Source organism: Copidosoma floridanum, unplaced genomic scaffold (genome assembly GCF_036245765.1).
Source record: "Copidosoma floridanum isolate Cflo_tuat_1 unplaced genomic scaffold, Cflo_Japanese_pri ptg000022l, whole genome shotgun sequence".
Classification (NCBI taxonomy): Eukaryota; Metazoa; Arthropoda; class Insecta; order Hymenoptera; family Encyrtidae; genus Copidosoma; species Copidosoma floridanum.
This window is the reverse complement of record NW_028321899.1, coordinates 2,562,537-2,583,461: the sequence shown is the minus strand read 5'-3', so window position 1 is coordinate 2,583,461 and position 20,925 is coordinate 2,562,537. Positions and strand designations below refer to the sequence as shown.

The 20,925-nt window shown below is 35.3% G+C and overlaps 1 protein-coding gene across 1 annotated transcript in view; it reads left to right on the top strand.

Annotated features, from left to right (window-relative positions):
* LOC149374067 (low-density lipoprotein receptor-related protein 2-like) overlaps window positions 1–18,486 on the top strand; it is a 645,855-nt gene extending 627,369 nt beyond the window's left edge. The window contains exons 7-9 of the mRNA XM_089594970.1: window positions 15,265–15,745; window positions 16,701–16,975; window positions 18,088–18,486. Of these exons, the coding sequence (XP_089451096.1) occupies window positions 15,265–15,745; window positions 16,701–16,975; window positions 18,088–18,486 (1,155 nt within the window). The remainder of the gene's footprint in view (window positions 1–15,264; window positions 15,746–16,700; window positions 16,976–18,087) is intronic.
* Window positions 18,487–20,925: the final 2,439 nt, after the last annotated feature.

Sequence of the window (20,925 nt, the reverse complement as noted above, 5' to 3'; positions counted from 1 at the left end):
ATTCAGACAGGGAAAAGTTAAAGGCTACAAAAATAGGAAAATAAGAGTTTATTTTAATAACTACTGGCACAAGTCATATATTTATTAAAACAATGTTTATTATGTACTAAGAATTGAAAACAGTATTTTAAGTATGTCAAAGATCGCGAAAATTAGTACTCGAACTCGTAGCAACGAATAATACAGCAACATATATATCATTCTATATTATATAGTTTTTTTAGGGGCTTCAGCCACTAACCCCTCTTAATTCCCCACCCATTCCCTACTCATACCCATCAAATAACCTTTTTAATTGTTCGTTTTCTTGCCTTTTTTAATAATTTATTACATCCCCCTTTATCCCCCATGCATCCCCCATGCATCCCCCATTCATTGCCCTTCATCCACTACCCTTCTCCGCACTTAAAACACCTCTTGGAAGTTTAGGGGTATGATTGCATTTTGTTAGTTTGCTGATTGAATTGCACCATTCAGTTCATGCGTAAAACACGATACATTTTTAAAAAGACTTTACATTGTATGACAGAATATAAGATATATTTTTAAAAAGTCCTTAAATTGTATGACAGTAACATTTTTTAAAATAATATCTTGTAGTAATAAATAAAAATAAACAAATTGATGTCAAAAACTTTATACACTATGTATTATAAATTGTGATTTTTTATATATTTTTTTAGATTTTTTAATCTTAAAAATCCTTTTCCATATTTTGAACATACTTGCTTAATTTGACATTAATTGTTAATTTTTGTATGTCTTTTTAAATATGTTGATTTTTTAAATTTTTTATTACAATTTTTGCATGTGAATGTTTTTTCTACATTATGTTTCCTTTCATGCCTAATGAAATTTTGTTTTAAAGTAAATACAGTTTTTAAAAAATCACAAGCGTAGAACAGTCTTTGATGTATCCTTTGATGATCTATTAATTTTTCAGGATAAGAAAATTTTGTTTTGCATACATTGCAGATAAATCAATCTTTTAAAATAAAACGTAATTTTTTATTTCAGGTATTTAAATAATTGTTTGAGAGCAATGATATATTTACATCTTAATTGCATTGTGTGGCCTTATATATTTTTTAAATATATGTATTAAGTTTTAATTGATAATATCTATAAATTTTTTTTTTTTCTTATTTATATTACTTGGATTTTTACATCTCGAGAAAGCAACATATAACTTTCCATGAAAGAATAAAGGTCTTCTAAAATGTGATCCTACAGAGTCGAAACTTTGACCTTGAAATTTATTCAAAGTGATTGAAAAAGCTAATACAAAGAGAAATCATTTCCTATACAAAATAAAAGGAAGTGACGATGCACTACTTGTACTTAATATTACTTTCGGTACAAAAACCTTGCATCCCTTTTTGTCACCTATCACTATTTTTGCTTCTAAGTTATATATAAATAATTTTATCATTCTTAACCTTGCACCAGTATAAAGGCTATCAGAAATACTGAAGTTTTGTATGTACATCCTTGTAGCATTAATTTTGAAATTTAATTCGTGTTGTGGAAGTCCTTTTCTGATGCTATTTAAAAATTCTATTGAAAAGTTCATGTAAATATTGTCGTTTGTCGTATCAACTACTTTATGAGTAGCGTGGTCTATGCTTTAATAAGTCATTGTTTTTCTTTTCATATTTCCTAAAATTTTATTGTTCAGAGAATAAGTCTATTTATTATGGAACGTTAATATAATATTATTTATTAAAGAACTATTACCATAATTAAAATTCTTAAACACACATTGCTTGTTTCCCACTCATCAGGTATTTCTAAGCCATCCATTTTTCTATTAATAACATCCAACAAAAATGACAAAAATTGTTTGGCTATTGATCTAATATTGGTTTTCAAATGTAAGACATGAAATAATTTCCAAATTTTTGAGTATGTAATAGTCTCTATTAATATTTTAATTTTATTACCATATTCAACTGTAGGTAGAACTTGTTGACAATCACCTTCTAAAATGATTAATTTGTTTCCAATCGGTGTATTTGTAATACACAAATTTTGCAGAGTTGTGTCAACTATTTCCAAAGCTTTTATTGGTATTACAAAACGTTCATCCAAAATTATGACATCAACTTGGCGTACTTTTTTTTATCGGATATTTATGCTGAAAAAGCATTTTTAATTGAATTTAAATCTAATAATAATCTCAAAGTTGTGTAGCTCGTCATTTCTTCTGGTAATAAAATCGAGGCTGTACCTGTCCAAGCCATAAATAAAATCTTTCTGTTTATAGAAATAAAAAAATATATTATTAACGCTTCGTATAAAAAAGTTTCTCTATATCCATCAGGACCGTCCCTAAAAATAATTATGTTGTCAAATCTAGTATCTTTTTTGAAAATAAGTTTTTGATCATTATTTAACTTTAAAAACATTTCATCAAATTTTGTTTTGTAAACTTCATTTTTGATTTCGTCGTTAACAGTATTTTCTTATTTGCGTATGGTTGGTTCTGGTGAACCAAAATCCACATAAGATTTCTCATTAAAATTAAAAATTTTATTTAAATGTAAAAGAGCTGTTTTTTTGTTATCTTTACAATCTTTAATAAAAATTTTTTTATATTTTAGTCAAATTATATTTTCTTGGAAGTTGTCGGAAATGATGAACTATGCAAAAAAAGTTACGTAATTAAAATGGAAACGTCACATTACTAGCTTTTTAGAAAATATTGTCAATTTGTGAATTATTTTCTTATAATTCCATAGTAATGCCTGTTTCCTTAAATGTATCACAAAAAATATTATCAAAAGTTTTCAAATATGAAAATGATGTTGTTCATGAGGGAAGGGGTTTTATGCTGCTCCCAATCCAGTTCAGTCGTGTAGAGGTGGAAGTGGTTTACGGCGGAAAATAAATGTAACGCAAATGTGCAATACAAATCCATACAATATATTTACAGTGCTTAAATTATGAAAATGTGCTCAAGTAAAGGCAAGCGGAGAAAAGCTTTCTCTGCCACCGCGGCGCGCTAACTAACTTACTATGCTCGCAGAGCAATATTTATAGAGACAAAAGTTAAAGTAGAAACTTCTAGTACATTGACAAATAAAGGTACAAGAGTAAAGGTAAAACGGTCTCTTGGGCATTGCAAATGTACGCGATGATAAAGGCGTATGTTTGGAAAATTACTTCAACTTTAATATAAGAATAACGAACGTGACGCATTTTAAATTTAGAAAAGGTTTGTCGGCAAATATTCAGGTACAAAACTGAACATACCGCCCACCATACTACGGTTCGGGGTAAGCGGAGTATTAACAATTAGCACTGCACTTATGTAAAACAAACTTAGAGTCTGTATTTTGAAAATGTCAGTAATGTAATGCACCAGAAAGCGTCCAGCCGAATATGGTGCGCTGGGCCATGGGTGTCCCAGGTAGTCCGATGCGTAAGCCCTCTTGAAGAACTCGTGGAAGCACATCAGCTCCTAGCAGCAACTCGATTTCCGTCAGATCGGCTCAAAAGTCGTCTGCAAGCTCCAAACCCTGTAAATACTTCCAGTTGCCTGGAAGCTTGAAGTTTCCTGACCTGTAGCTGGATATGAGCGAGAGCACTAGAGCTTCGTACGTGAGCTTCCCCTCGCTAACCAAAGAGGCGAGTGTAAGGTAAGTTTTTCCATGAACTCGCGGAGTCTCGATGCCACCGATGCCAATGACCTTCATGCTGGCTACTTCATATTCCTTGCGAAGTTTACTTAGCAGGCTCTTTGCAACAAAGGATCGCTGAGAGCAGTTGTCAAGCATGGCACAAGCGATGAGTGTGCGTCCGTCCGGGCCTTGAATTCGGACGAACGCAGTAGGCAATAGCGTAGTGTTTGAAGAGTCTGGCGATGCCATCCAATGACAGGATACGCGACTCTCTTTCGTGAGTGTAGCAGGCCATGCAGAAGATGCAAGATGCACTGTAGTGGCAGAATTCTCGTGCAGCAGCGTATGGTGATGCCCGTTGCAAGTTAGGCATCGTTTGCTTGTTTTGCAGCTTGTGAGTTTGTGAGCACCAAGGCAATTATGGCACATGCTCTTGGCCTCAACAAACTGTTTGCGTTCGTGTGGCGATTTTGCTTTGAAATCGGCACAGCGTAGTATTAAATGCTCACCCAGGCAAAAGCGGCATTTCTCCGTAAAGGCGGCATATGCGTGCGAAGTAGAAGACGCCGTCTTGTCCTTCTTCCGTGTTGCCTTCTCTGTAGAAGACGCGACGATCTCGAGCATTGAAATGCGTTGTTCAATGAAACGCACGAGCGTTTCAAGTGCAGGAGGCTCGTGGGTACTGCTGAGCGATGACTCCCATTCTTGGAAAGTTCGAGCGTCGAGTTTCCAAGCTGTAACAGCGACCACCAAGTCATTCCACTGGTCCGTCGGACGCTTAAGCTGTTTAAGTGCAGCCAAGGCATTTACAGTGCCACTGAGCAATGCCTTGAGTTCGAGCGGCGATTCGTTGCTTACAGCCAGCGCGGCTAGCAAATCGCGAGTTAGCGCGGCAACCAAGCGCCACTTGTTTGCATAATGATCCTCCAACCTTTTCCATGCAGCCTCAAAGTTGGCGTCGATTACCTGGATCGTCCTCAACAATTCAGCCGCCTCGCCTTGCACATGCGTCTTGAGGTGCTGAAGCTTCTCGACGTTGGAAAGTCGAGAATCGTTGACTATGATCGCAGAGAACAGATCCTTAAGCTCGAGCTAGTCGTTGAAGTGTCCGGAAAATGTGGGCACAGCAATGGACGGCAGGTTGCGAGAGTTAGCTGGTGGAACAGGAGCTGGGTCTGATGCGGGCGATGCAGGAAGTTTCCCGAGCTGTTGAGCCAAATTAGCTGCTGAATCGAGGTAAGCTTCTTCAGCGATTTCGTAGCTGTTTTCATTTAAATAGCCGATGTCCTTAGTATCGTCTGGAGCAATGTTGAGAATCCTGAGATGAGTGTCCTTGAAGTCATCCCAGTTTTTTCGTAGTTGCTGTATACGGCTCTCGATGATTGCGTGAGTGAACTTATCCTTGCCACGCTTCTTGAGGTTTTCGTAAGCGTTGCTGATGCTTTTGTACATCTCCTGTTGACGCTTAAAAAAAATTTTGAGTTCCTTGACGTCTGCCATGAAGCAGTCGATGTTGCGATGAAGCGCTTTATAATAAGGCTGAGTGTTGGCAGCTTACGACTGCCCGCCTTGGCAAATTCAAGCACGGAGAGCATGCACACACTCTGATTCCTTGAATGACTCACTACTGCAGCTTTGCGAGAGTGCGTTCACCTACACGGCATCAAATGGTCAAGGCAAAATTCAAGGCTTCACTGAGCACTAGCACATATCCACTTCTGCACTGACCGTTGGTCCCTGGAACCACGCTCTGCTACCAAAAATGTTCACGAGGGAAGGGGTTTTATGCTGATTCCAATCCAGTTCAGTCGTGTAGAGGTGGAAGTGGTTGACGGCGGAAAATCAATGTAACGCAAATGTGCAATAAAAATTTATACAATATATTTACAGTGCTTAAATTATGAAAATGTGCTCAAGTGAAGGCAAGCGGAGAGAAGCTTTCTCTGCCGCCGCGGCGCGCTAACTTACTTACTATGCTCGCAGAGCAATATTTATAGAGACAAAAGTAGAAGTAGAAACTACTAGTACATTGATAAATAAAGGTACAAGAGTAAAGGTAAAACGGTATCTTGGGCATTGCAAATGTACGCGATGATAAAGGCGTATGTTTGGAAAATTACTTCAACTTTAATATAAGAATAACGAACGTGACGCATTTTAAATTTAGAAAAGGTTTGTCGGAAAATATTCAGGTACAAAACTAAACAGATGTTTTACCTCTGACTTTGTTAAGGATTAATTTCAAGTTAAACCTCTCTTGGTCTTTTAGAGAAACAACATTTATTTTACCTATGGTAATATTTTTTTGTAAACTTTTTTGTCGCTCTATTTTTTTATTTTATTGTCGAACATGAAATATTCTTAAATATTAACGTACTTTAGAGATTTTGCGAAATCATCAATTTTGTTGAGATTGAACCATGCGGTCAAAGAAGTTTTTGAATTATAAGTAGATTCCTCTACCTTATTTTTTTTTTTAATTATTTTTCCTTAATTTTCTGGAAGAAGTGGCAAATAAAATACTGAATGACTTTCACTACCAAGAGAAAATTCTTGAAGTCTCCATGCTGCGTCCACGGGACCTACGTAATGTCCATCAACGTAGTGACTTATGTCATATTTTATTTCAGGATTTTCAGATTTATTTTTTTTTTCTAATTTACAAAAAGCCCTGTCTCTACCTTTGTGAATATAATCAAAAATGTGTTTAATACTTTGAATAGACCCACATTATTCTACATTTATGTAACAATTACATTTATTTAATAAGTATTTGTTGTAAGGAACAACTATTAAATTCATTAACAGGAATTTTTTGCAACTATTTTTAATTTTATATTTACGATTATCACTTCTATTATATTTTGTTTTCCATACGGGATAACCATCTTTTTCAAATGACGTTTTAAAATAAAGTTGTTTTGGGAATTTTTAAAAATTTTTTTGTTTAAATCGTAGCAAGGGGTGTTTTTATCGTGAGGGTCATGAAGCATGTGTTTTATGATTAGTTTTTTTAATTTTTCATCTCCAGTTACAATTTCAGCTGATATATGTTCATTCACATTTTCTGATGTTGTTTATTTATTGTGTGGATGTAATGTAACTAAAATGTGGGCATGTAATAATCCTCTTTTTGAAATTCCATTGTATAAAAATATTCAATTACTTTACCATAAATTTTTTTTTTAATAATATCATCTAAAATTGACTGTTATTCTGCACAAAATGAGCGATTATTTTGGCAACGTCACGTCGTCGGGAGTTACTTTTGTAGAAAATTTTTTAGTTATTTCTTTTACTTTCTTCCATTTTGGGTTACACGTGACTATTACAAAAAAATCTGGTTTTCTTATTCCTCTCATAATAGCCATAGCGTCGTAATGTTTCTGCATATATCTAATATCGCCTATATATATTAAAGGCAAAATAAAATGATTGCCGATTTTTTCAGTTTTAAAATTTTCTGAAATATTTAAAGTGCTATTCATAACATGATCCAATAATATTTGGTAACATTCTATTCTTAGTTTTTTTCGATTACTTTGGAGAAATTTTTTTATTATTCTCTACTATAAAGTATGCATGTAAAAAAATTTGTTGAGTTGATCGTTCTCCGTACATTAGAGGATTAAATTTTTCGGAGCTTGGCCCGTATGAAAGTCCATGCAAATAATATTAGAAGAGTGTTCAACTTTTTTTTATGTTTTTTTTTGAATCTTTATTTTAATTTAAATTTTATCTTAAATATTGCGATAGAAAGAATAAAGGAAATACCAATAAATTAACTAAATGCGATAATTTATTTGAATAGGTATTAGGTGGAACATTATGTGATAACTTTTTTGGATTAACAATTAAATCGTAACCATCGATTAGACCTGAATTAATAACAATAATAGTATCACATTTCAGTATCAAAGGTTTAATATTTATATGACGTTGTTTATCATTTTTTCGTATAAAATGTATAATTTCTTGCAAAAGAATTATTATTCAGTACTTTTGTTAATTTTTTGATTGATATTCTCATACACATATGTACATTCTGCTATTACAAAAAAGTCTTCATGATTGAATTTCTATTTCTGAATACTTTGACTCTAAGTCTATATTGCATTGACCAAATAATGAAATATTGTTATTTAAAACTACATGTTGTATGTATATTTTGAATTAATTTAAAGATTGGCAGCATCATCAAAAAAAGTAGAACAAACTTGGTAAAAGAACTTCACAGAGATAAAGACATAAATTGTTAGTTGTAATTTCTTATATAACAAGTTTATCATTTCGTTGATTTAGTTAATATAGTGCTTGGGGAGATGGCGAGCAAGGGGGCAGAGCCCCGCTAGTGTATATATATGCAGGTTTACGATACATTTTGTGCAACATTATTTTTAAATTTTACAGCAATCTCTAGGTGTTTTCTATTGTTGTTTTATAAGATCAACCCCTTTAACAAACTAAACCATAATAAATTTTCTCTGAGTTGCTTAGAATAGCATATAATTTGAGCATCTGAAAACTGCGTCTGAAAACTGTCTATTCTTTTTTTAATGGTTTCATCGATTTTTCTGATGTTAGTGCAATTTACAACATGTTAAGACTGTATTTGGAACTCTACCTGTGGTAAAGTGGTGCCATCATGCCATGGTTACATGAGAAAAACCTCGAATACTAACTTTGGTCAAGTTTCCGATCAAATTCACCTACTCTAATATTGATGCTGAAGCAGTGATTTTATACATTAATAAACTAACTTTGCCTTATGAACCACTAAGGCACTTGAAAAAACCATTGTTTTGATGTGTTTTTTAATGTTGTCTTTATAACTGTTAGGTATCATAAACATTCAAGCAATTAATCTTCACTGTTTAAGTGTGTTCAATCCACTTTATGGTTTCTAAAATTTTTATACTTGTTAGTTAATTAATTATATTATTTTTAATGTGTTCAGTAGCTTCGTATTTTCATCACTACTTAATAGTTTTTAATTCAGCTAATTTTATACCTTTTAACTTCCAACTAAGCCAATTATGTACTTCATGGCTCTTGGAGGTGTTAAGTAACAACTAAAGTGAGCTGTTAATTCTACATTCCTGGAAGCAGCCAGTGCTGGACCCTTAGTATGTAAGGTAAAGAAATGGAAACTAAAATTTTGCTTAAGGTGCATTCATTCAAACAACCTTTATTTAAGTCATTAGATTGACAACGCTCATTAAGTATGGTTATACTTTATTGATTTAATTTTCAGGTACAGTCTTCAAGCAAAAAGTTGGACCGTTTCCTAGTTCCACAATATGTAAGGTAGTATAAGAGTAGATTTTACAACCGTAAGTTATAACTCAAGGCAGAGTTCACTGATTGTTCATAAGTACTTAACCAAAAAATTAGAACTTAAGCCTGGTTGTGGTCTGTAGCTATTTGTTTATTGTTTGTTTATTGCACAAACAAAACTTTAAAAAATTCAGTTTCAACTTAGTTAAGAGGTCGTTTAATAATGTACGCTTATGTGCCAGAGAATAAAATATAGACTGTGCTTTTAAGCATGCATAGATAGAAATCAACATAGTTTGAGAAAATGGGCTTTTAAATAAGTGGCTCACACTTGTCATACACTTATTAATACGTGTCTCTGATTACATGTAACGTGGTTCACATTAGATTTGTGATTATGAATAGAATAAAAAAGTTAAATAGATACATTTACATATTGATTAATCCCAAAAACAATAACATGTAATTCTTCTTACATCATCCAACAAAAGATCAGATGAGATTGGAATAAATCATCTTTTTAGTGTTTACATTGCTACCTCCATGCACTTATCAGGAGCATACATTTGTGTCCGAAGTGCATAAGTGCACCACTGTTTCTATATTTTGAGCACGTCCACTGTAGGCAGTCCACCTTCTTTGAGTGGGACTTTTTTCATGCAAGCACGCTGTATTAAACTCCATTGTAATGGCTGAAATATTGCTAAGAAGATGAATAAAAAATACAACTGGATGGACCCAAATCTGTATTTTCTAGGAGTACTCTTTCTTTTCTCTTTTAAATTTATTTCTGTTAAAAGAAGTGGATTGAGAGATTAGAACATTTTCGGAAATTTGCTATGGCGTGAAAAACAAAAATTTCAGATATCGAAAGACAAATTCTAGAGTATTAATTTTTAAAGTTTTTATAGTGAGAGAGTAAATATTGCGTGAATGACTTTTTCTAGTAATTACTTTCTAAAGAAGCTTTAAATATAAGGATTCAATTAGAACTAAAAAAAAAAAAAAAATTTGAAAAGTCTAAGTAAAGTTAAATAAGATCATTAATAACTTATTTTTATCCAAAAACACTTAAGTATTCAACGAAGTGTCAAAGTAAGATGTCATATATAAATAGATACACTTTACATAGTTCAATTTCTATGTACTACATACCATAAGGCAGCATCTACTTGGATACATTGCAATAATATTTAATGCCCCCACACCACGTACATTACTGCTGTGAGAATTAGCATGTGCTAACTTAACAACACTTTTTCAAAATCAAATCTCTATCAACATAAAAAAGGTAAACTGCTAATGGCAAACAGAGAGCTCCTAGTATTATGACCAGACTTTTTCAGAGTATGGTCTTAACCGTTTTATTTAAGTTTCATTCGTGGGTCTCATGGGGCTCAACTCATGAGTTTTATTTGTTTTTTCAAGTTTAGTGAAAATTTTTATTTAAATTATATAAATTATTCAAATAAATGTATTTTTTTATTAAAACAATTTAAAATAATTTATTCTTTTAAACACAGTATACTCAGGTCGCTTTAACAAGGTTTAGTTTTAATAATATGACTGATTAATAACTTACATCTATCACTGATTGTTGTTACTGCTGCTTTAGAATTTCCTAATGATTCAAGCAGTTATTTTCAGTTGTCCCTCAAACTTTACAGATGAGTTTGTGGCCGAAAAGATGTTGAGATTTCTGCGGTCTCTACTATCTTTGGAATCACTTTTGGCGAGCATCCTTTGTTGTATCTCGCTCCTTAGCGTAGTCCAATACTATTGATTGTCTCAAAATGCATCCGAGTTGCCGTAGAGAAAACGTTATGCCTTACTTGTATAAGTAGGCACAATTAGGTCAACCAATGTGTGATATTTTTGCAAGCTACGTTGACAGCAAAACAGTTGGCTTGCACGATAATGTTTCAGGTTAAGATTTTATGTATCAGTCAATAGCAATACTACAGTACTAATCGCAGCTCTCTGACAAGTGCGATAGATAGACAAATCACATAGAATTGACAAAGCGTATGTATTTTAAGTATAATTTAATTCTTTGAAATTCGCATTTTCACTACATTTTAACTGCATTTTGCCAATTCTATGAAACGACTACTTTTTTATAGGAAAAGTATTCATAGCCGTAACTTTTTTTTAGACATTGATACATTAATTTCTCTGTTCCACGAACAACATTTGTTAAAACTTATCTTACTAACGTATTCATAAACATGATTAATTGATACAGATGCCAATTAGCTCACTGTATACATAAATGACAAGTACCTAATAAAAAGTGTAATTCTTGCAGACCATAGGTTTTTAACGATGTTTGTTTTTATAGCACTTGTCAATATTACTGTAGCTTTTTTTAAAATCGCTGGTAATACCGTAAGTTAATCAATATCTGCTCTTGAATTACGTTACATTTTCAGAGAACTATCGGATAAAGTTGTAAAAAGTTATCATCACCTTATCTATTGAGATTTAAGTGCCCTTAATCTTCTTTTAATGAATTTTCATGTCAAAATTTAGCACTATACATGACTTGTTAGGTACTACAAATTTACAACAAAATTATGTCATGATACATTTGTCTTATAAAACCAACAATGCTTTTACTATAACGGTGTATATGAAGTAATAATAAATTATATAATTACACTTGTACGAATTCTCTATATCCTCTGGTATTTAAAAAAAAATATCAATTGTTGTTTAAAGTATTGGACTATCAGTATTGTATACAAAAGTATGCTTTAATACTCTTATAAATTTCCTGCAGTCATAAAAAAATTAATAATCAAAAGTTGGACTAGTCTAACATAGGTTGATCCTTAGCTTAGAAATCTTTCCCTAATAATTTTGTAGTCACATTTTGGTCCTGAAATCTCCCAACTATAAAAATTCAGTTAAGTCACATACTTTTTTCATCATATTTTTTATCTTCTTAATAAACTCTTAAGCGCTTTTTCTATAATTTTTTTGTATAAGGTCTTGAATATAATTGTTACAAAGCTTTACATACTTTTTTTATGAATTCTTACGTTCTTAACTCGTAACATTGACATATTATTTAACTATAAACTTTGAGTAAGGCGGTAGAACAGTTTGATTTCTATTTATGAATGGACTATTACTAACACTTTACAAGTATACAATAATGAAGCACATATTATGCAGAGTTCTCATTAATTCCATTGGTTTGGATTCTGAAGGTGTCAGATAATAAGCACAAAGTAGTATTTTTGTATCATTATCATAGTGAATTGCTTTGAAAGAGTTTTCGGGTGGATTTTAAAAATATATTGTGATATTATAATTGTTTAGCATTCACTATTTCCAATCTACATTTTTCGACAAACGATGCAATATCTGTAATAAATCAGGAGACTTAAGCACATGATCACTACGTCAAATTTTCGAATGAAGGATGACTTCATACATAATGACTGGTCCTTATTGAAAGTACATTTAAAAGACGATTGTTTTTATGAAGAAAAAAAAATTTGTAGTACACTTTTAAATACTGGGCCTGTTTTGAATAGTTTTAAATACATATATTGGGCAGATTCTTTAAGATGTAGCTCCTTATATAAGACCTTATAAAGTTTTATGTAATACGATACGAAATAAAAGATAAATAAAGAGTGTATGGTCATGTTCAAGATACATGTGAAGCTTTGAATTATATTATTACAACTCTGCGTTCATACACATAAACATGGACACAAAAAAATTTAATGTGTATCAAAATTGTCACACAGTCTTCAACATCTAACGTACATTTGCATGATTAAAGGCGTATAATTTTATGTAAAACTTTTTTTTTAATCTCAGCCTTTTCTCTTTAGTAAGGATTCAGAAAAAAAACTTTAAACTAGAGTAAAAATTATTTTCAAAGTACAACAAATACTGCGTGAGCTAAGTGACATTCCCCTTACATTGTGGTGCTTGAACAAGCTCTTTTTTTTCTTTCACTTAAGTATACCAGAAGTACGGGATGGAAAGTTAAAGCTAATCATGAAATATATCTTATAACTCCCTTTCTCATAGCACTTAAAGTGGATCAGATCAATTCTGATGTTGACTACTGTTTTACTGCTATAGATTCTGTTGTACGTGCTATAATTTATTTCCTGCCCTATGAAATTACATAAAGCTGATCGCTTATGTTATAAAAAACATACTGTGTATAACTAAATGTAAAAGTAGACTTAGGAACCACCATATTATGTTTATTTAAACAATAAATTAGCATCTCCAAGAATGGTTTCACAAATCCTTAGGAAATCTATGCAAATAAAGTTATAAAGACATTTTTTTAATTGGAATAGAATATTCTAAGATAGATTTTTATTTTTGCACGCACTTTTCACAATGCTGAGTCGATTTAATTTCTCAAGCCAACTATATAAGTACGAACCAACTGCCTTCTTCTTAGAATACAGCTTATTAACAAACATAGTAGCACCTAACAGTGAAAAAATCAAAGATATAAAAAAGCTAAAAATACCAAAAAATGGAGCATCTGTTTCTGGGGTCATGAAGAATGCTATTTTCATAGCTATTTTAGCTAAGATAACGTCATTTTGTATATCTATTTAATTCATTTCTAAAAATAAGATTTGCTAGAGTTTAAAAAAAAACGTACGTTTATTTTTAACAAACTTGAGACAAATTTTATGTACATCATTTTTTTCATGCAAACTATCCTGGAAAAAAGCTTATACAATAAGAGTCAAAGAATTGAATGGTTGGTAAGTAGACATGGTGCAAAAGCAAGTTAGACAACAATAAAATTCAAGCTCCTCGTTAGTGATTATGAAGTCTACAAGTTTAACTATTACTGAATTGATAAGACATTCAATAGAACTACACGTCACAAAGGTTTGACTTTTTAAAGCATTTTTTTTGCAAAATAATAGTAACCTTATTTCAAAGAACTTGCTATTAAAAGCACTTTTGTTTCATCCTGTGTACTGCCTAAAAAAAAGCAATTCGGTAACGGGTTATCTCAGCAAAAATTTAAAAGATCTATGCCTGTGACTGGACCAGATAAAATTGCTATCACTAAATTGCAGAAAATGCGTGAAGAAATAAACAAAATAAACAGTGTCAGAACTTTTGATGTGATCTCATCAGACAGGTGATTTCCCAACAAAATACTTAAAAATGATAATAAATATAATAATTAGAGCAGAAGATTTTTTAAGATTCGAATTATATAATGATATTTTGTTTGAAAGCCCGGCGTTAATTAGTACTGAAAAAATCAGTTAAGATCTTGTTACTGTTATATATAGAAAACTTAGGTGCCTGGGCAAAAATACAATGTGTTTTTCTGAACGTAATACTATTGGCAGATAATAGTGCATGATACAATGGCGCATGTTTTGGCTGACCATTTGTCTCAGAATATCAAGCACCTTATAACTATGATGGAGAAAAAGTTTCAGATTCTTAAAATGAGTGGTCCTTGCGATATCACCATCGTACATTTTTTTAGTCCCTTGGTATGCAGTCATGGGGGAATAGAGTGAATGATCGTAGTTAATAAGGCTTTCTTAATGTTTGTTCACTTATAAAGATATAACAACGCAGTAAAACAACTACATTTGATTTTAGCAGTATGTTTATTACAAATTATTATCGCTTCTTAAAAAAAACATAGTAATAGAATGTTTGAATGTTAGCATTAACAAAGATTAATAATCCATAATAATTTTTTTAACTTTGTAAATATTATGTAACATTTCGTATACAACTTAATTTGTAAAGGTTTAAAAACTTGAGTTTGCTGACTTTTTATTTAAAACATAAAAAAAAGTTAAAAATTTTACTCTAATTTTATTTTCAACGAATTATATAGTATCGCCATAAATCAATAAAAATATAAACATATTTAGTTTACTGTAAAAATTAATACAAACATTAAGGTTGCACTAAGTGCTGAAACATCCTATCTTTGCATAAAGAGTATTGTCTGTCTACAAATAACCATCTACATGTAAGATACTACACATACTGAAACCCTATGTTAATCGTGGTAACATAGAACTACTGTATACTTCTTGGTTCTAGATGTAAGAAAAATTTAGGTCATATATCCTGAAGTAAATATTTGAGATATATACTATTTTGATGCGCAGTGACTTATATTAATTTAAAATATTTACTTCGGAATTTGGAACGTCACTTTTCCTCATATCTAGAATCAACAAGCACAGTAGTATCGATGTATGCAGTGTATACTTCGAGATTCTCGATGTCACTACTGTTGACGTCGGATTTCAGTATGTATACTTTCTTGCATGTAGTAAATTTTATAATAAACACATAACAAACGATATAATTATCATTACAGGTTATAATTCGAGAACATATCAAATGGCCTAATGGATTAACATTAGATTTAGTAGGGGAGAGAATATACTGGGTGGACGCTAAACTTAATACCATTAGTTCTTGTAATTACGATGGTGCCAATAGGCGAACTGTATTGCACTCCTTATATAGTCTAAAACACCCTTTTAGTATAACATTGTTTGAAGACTATGTTTATTGGTCGGACTGGACAAGAAAAACCATATTCAAGGCTAACAAGTTTGATGGATCAGACATCGACCCTGTAATATCTTTCCAGACTATGCATCTTCCAATGGTTGTTCATGTTTATCACCCATATAAGCAACCAGATGGTGTTAACAGGTGTCACTACGTCAATGGCCATTGTAGTCACTTATGTTTGCCAGCGCCTAAATTAAGAGCAATATCGTCTTTAATGGGATGCGCCTGTCCAGATGACATGATACTGTTATCCGATGGCTTGACATGCATAAAAAATGGTAAGATTGTTAAAGTATTGTTGTGTTTTGCAATCTAAATAAAACTTTTTTTTTCATTTATATCCCTCAGAAAGACTCAATATAATATTTTTAATTAATTTAAAAAAAAAAACAACAAATTTTTTTCAAAAATTGAGCTCGATCCATCTAAGATGGCACATAGTTCTTGGTACTATATAAAATTATAATAAAACAGCAAACAACTTTTAGTATGTTCTTAGTGCCCTTATGCACTAACAATTTAATATTTTAGTAACATACAAAATAGAGAGAGTTTAGGAGAGCCTAATAAATTGTCAGTATAGATATGCTTTTAAGTGTGATTTTTTCGAAAGATTTACTTAAAATATAGACAGCCTTAAAACTGAATTATCCTTAGTCATTAGAATTTAAATAATGTTTCACTTAAAATGTTATACTTCAATAATAATCGAACGCAAACAGCACAAAAACAAAGTGATACAAAAATGTGCAAAAATTAAAGAATCTTCTGGATTGTCTAAACAAAAAAATCTTCTTTTTGCCTTGATTGTTCATTTCTCTAACTATTTTTACTGCACGTGATATATCAGCTTAAGGTATTATATAGACTCCAAAACATCCAGTAAATAACAAGCATGACTGTTGCAGCCGTTCTTTGTTTAAGGCCTATGGCCCCATAGTAGTCTTACTGCTCTGCTGCCTACTAGCTGCGCAGTAGAGCCAATAGAAGGTCGAGCTGCCACACGACTCTCTTCAGCGAGGAGAGCCACGCCACTGCTGCTGCCCCTCTCCAGTTTTTTCTTAGTTCAGAAGCCGAACAGTACGGACGTATCGCGCGCGAGCCAGCAACACATATAGAGTTATACGTGCCCCTCGCCAACGTGGCCCTTTTCTTGATTTTAGAGCAGTTAGGCAGTATTTTAATGAATAAACATTCATACCTAAGCCTAACAAGCAGCTCGTGTTCCTTGAGGTGACCTCTCGCGTCCTCCTTTTCCGTATCTCACCTGCCTGGACCCAGCGTTCTCAGCCCTAGCTACCGTGATTAAACAATTACAATTAAAAGTTGCATCGGTGCGCACATTTTTTGGTCCTTCGAGCTGGATCCGGGTAGTGCATAGGAAAATCGCAGTGGCCACGAGGCTTATTGCTTGCAGCGGCTACGTACTCGTCGTAGCAGCTGCCACGAGGCTCATCAATACGGCGGCCATTTTAAAAACAGAGCACAACAAGGCATCGAGACTAACGGTGAGTCAAGTGCACCATCTTGGCTCCTGAGCTGCACGTAGTGCTGTCGCTTATATACATACACACTGACACGCGCGCACATTCGACCCCGAGCGCGTACTGCTGTGCCGTCGTATGTATATACACATACACATGCGCACACACAATTCGAAGTTGCTGCTGCTGTAGTGCTGTGTGTTGTCGCTCATTCGTACACACACGCTCACACTGAATTCGGAAAAGTTGCTGCTACAGTGCTGTGTACTGCTGCTCATAAATCAACGCACGCATTCTAACACTACTGTCCTGTTGCTAATACGCACACGTAAGTGTCTATACATTACTAATTTTGCTACATCGTTCTTGCCCGTCAAACAGCGTTGATGTGTAGTGGTGCTTGAAGCCGTGCCTCTAGATAACACATACGCTCACGTGCCTGTGGATGGCACACCCAGAGAGGTACAGTCCAATCGTGTGGCGCGTTCGAGTAGAGTCCACGCACATTAACACACGCGCAGTATGGACATCTATTTATTTATTTTCTTCTAAGCTTAGGGGTTGGGAACGTCTCCAACCCCTAAGCTTAGAAGAAAATAAAGAGTTTTGAGAATTCTCGTGCCGCTGCACTAGTGCCAAGCACCACAACATACAGCGTTCGAGCTCACGTGCTCATTACATACACACAGCTGCCTGGGACCCTCACGTAGGGAAGCTATATAGCAAAGTCTTCTCAGCGCATCAACATGCCGAACGACAATGACGATGTCGAGTCACTCGATGATAAGTGCGAGAAGCTTCTTCTTCAACAAAAGTCTCTCGCTACTAACATTAAAAACTTTATCGTCAACACGAGAAAAATCAAAACGATAGAGCAGCTCATGACCTTTAATTTAAAAAACAGGATAAAGCTCTTATAAGGCTATTGGAATAAGTTTGAAAACAACGACATGGAGCTCTGTTCATGGGCAGACGACATACAGAATCAAACTTACATTACAGAAGCTGTGCATGACGCAACTCTCGAAGCCTTCATGCAAAGCCTGGGGCTTCTTTAAAAGTGCTTGGTGCGCTTTGAAAACCCTGCACCACCTAGAGGAGACCACTCAGAAAATAGAACAGCTTTTCATTTACAGCTTAAAAAGGTCAAACTGCCAACTTTCAACGGAGAGCAGAGAGACTGGCTAGGGTTTTCCGATAAGCTTACAGCAGTGTTAATCAATGACACGTCCGTCATGCCAGTGATAAAGTTTCAGCATCTGATTAACTCACTGAGTGGTGAGCCAGCGAGCCTTCTACGTGGAATTAATGTAGAAAGCGACAACTTTGATACAGCCTGGCAAGCCCTGGTCAAGCACAATGATGATAAGCTGCTGCACTGTAACACATACATAAAGGCCATATTAAAGATGCTGGTGGCAAGTGAAGAATCTGTAACACACTTTAATCAGCTGTTGTCAACCATGAACGAGAGCTTAAACGTCTTTGACGCTCTCGCGCCTACATTGTCCAACTGCGATGCTCTACTGGTATAATATATCACCAGCAAGTTGGCACTGGATACACAGCTTTATTGGGCAAAAGAGTGTTAGGCCTGAATGATAACTTTTGCCACGTATCAAGTTTTTCAAACCTTCCTGGAGACGAGGATCCACACCCTAGATCGTCTAGGCTCCAGCATGCGAGAAGCTGATCCTGCTCTGACTGCCAAGAGCAACGAAGCAAAAGAGAAGCAGTCTAGATCGGCCCTTCTGTCCACATCAACATCAGAACAGCCTTCAACGACCAAGGGCTCCAAGCCCACCTGTCTCTATTGCTCAGAAACGCATTACATGGTCTCCTGCAAGCAGCTCCTAGGAAAGTCGGTGCCGGAGCGCCAAGCCTTTATACGAAGCAGCAAGCTCTGTTTCAACTGCATGGGATCTTCTCATCAAGTGGACGACTGCCCCTCCAAAAACACATGCCGCAACTGTCAGAGCAAGCATCACACCGCTCTGCATATGGATCAAGCCGAGCAGCCAACCATCGGTTTAAGACCTCCACAAACGAAAGATAAGTATCAGACATCTGATTTCACTCAGCAGACCTCAGTGCTCGCTACATTTACCAGGAGCACGAAACTGTTGTCCACAGCGATCGTGTTGCTGGTTTCAGACTCTGGCTTAGTCTACCGTTTTCCTCTCAGATCTTCGATTATCCCAACGAATCGATACGCGGACGATTTCTTCGTATCGGGGCCCCCACGTCGGACACCATGCTCTTTAACGTCACAGCTTTGAAAAGCCAAGGGCTCCTCACCAAGCATGAGATATTCTCAAACGTGGCTAGACACTACGAGCCCCTTGGTTTTCTAGCTCCCTTTATTATCAGGGCAAAAATTCTACTACAGAGTCTGTGGCTCCACGAATTAGAGTGGGACCAAGCTCTACCCTCATCAATTACACGGCTCTGGCAAGAATTTTCATCGGAACTCCCGAGAGTCAGCCAACTTCGCATCTCGCGATGGATCCGAGCTGACTCTTCGTCTCAGTAGGAACTGCACGGATTTTGTGACGCGTCTGAAAAGGCTTACGAAGCTGCGGTTTATGCAGTTGTGCACAGCGAGTCTTCCTCTAACTCAAGCCTTATAATTGCAAAGTCATGAGTAGCTCCCCTCAAAACCTTGAGCGTACCGCGTCTCGAGCTGTGTGCGGCTTATCTTCTCGCACGTCTCATAAATTTTGTAGACAAAAGCACCCCAAAAGCTTCCTCGACCGTACATTACTGATCCAATTCGCAAATTGTCTTGGCATGGCTACGTGGTCATCCATTACATTGGAAAAAATATTTCGCTAATCGCACTAGCATAATTCATACTCTGTTATCTCAGGCAATCTGGCACCACGTAGCATCTAGGAAAAATCCGGCCGATTGTGTCTCAAGAGGAGTTTCAATCAATACCTTAGAAACTTCAACGCTTTGGTGGCATGGACCTTGCTGGATTACCGGGCTGCCAGATATCTGGCCAACCATGCCTCTCGATCCTTCCACGGAATTAGAAAAAGGAAGCACCACAGCGTTTCTAATTATTAACGCTCAGGATAAATCGACTGGAATGAGTGGCTCGGCCGATTTTCCTCGATTCAAAAACTAATTCTAATCCTGTCATACGTGCTTCGATTTAAAACCAACACCCTCAAACCCCTAGAACGACGGCTAACTTGGCTTTCAGTCCAAAAGATCCATGCCGGCTGGGTCTGCTTGTGGCGTTTAGTTCAAGGACTAACCTTACATGACAAGATTCAATCTCTGTCGAATTCCGAAGAGGTAAGGTCATTGAGTTGCTTAAAACGGCTCAACTCCTTCCTTGACATACTTGATTAGATTAGAGTTGGTGGTCGTCTACACAAGGCTGCCTTGACTGAAACCGAGAAACACCCCATCGTGCTACCCGCAAAGCATCATGTAGTCCGCTTGCTTGTTCAAGATACACACCTCCTCCCACTTCATGGAGGCCCCTTGCTTACACGTAGTACCTTGAACCGTCAATTTTGGATCCTAAGTGCAAGGAATCTTGTGAGAGGGATAGTACGAGCGTGCACCACATGTGCTCGGTTTAAGGCGCGAACCATCTCCCGGATGCCGGAATGCCGGACCCTTTTGGTTTAAGGCTTCACCCGGTCGTGGTTGAAAGGTCATGAAAGGCTACATCGCGATCTTCGTGTGTTTTGCTACTATAGCAACGCATATTGAAATAGTCTCTGACTATTCCACACGGGCGTTTTTAGCAGCTTTCCGCCACTTTGTGTCTCGCCGAGGACTTTGTTTACACATGTACAGTGACAACGGCACCACTTTTCAAGGCGCCGACACCGAACTTAGCCACTTATTAAAAGAAACCTCTGCAGTAGGTCAGCAAGCGACTTCCTCCCTGGGCAGTGAAGGAGTCAGTTGGCACCTCACGCCATCTTACGCACCGAACTTCAGCGGATTCT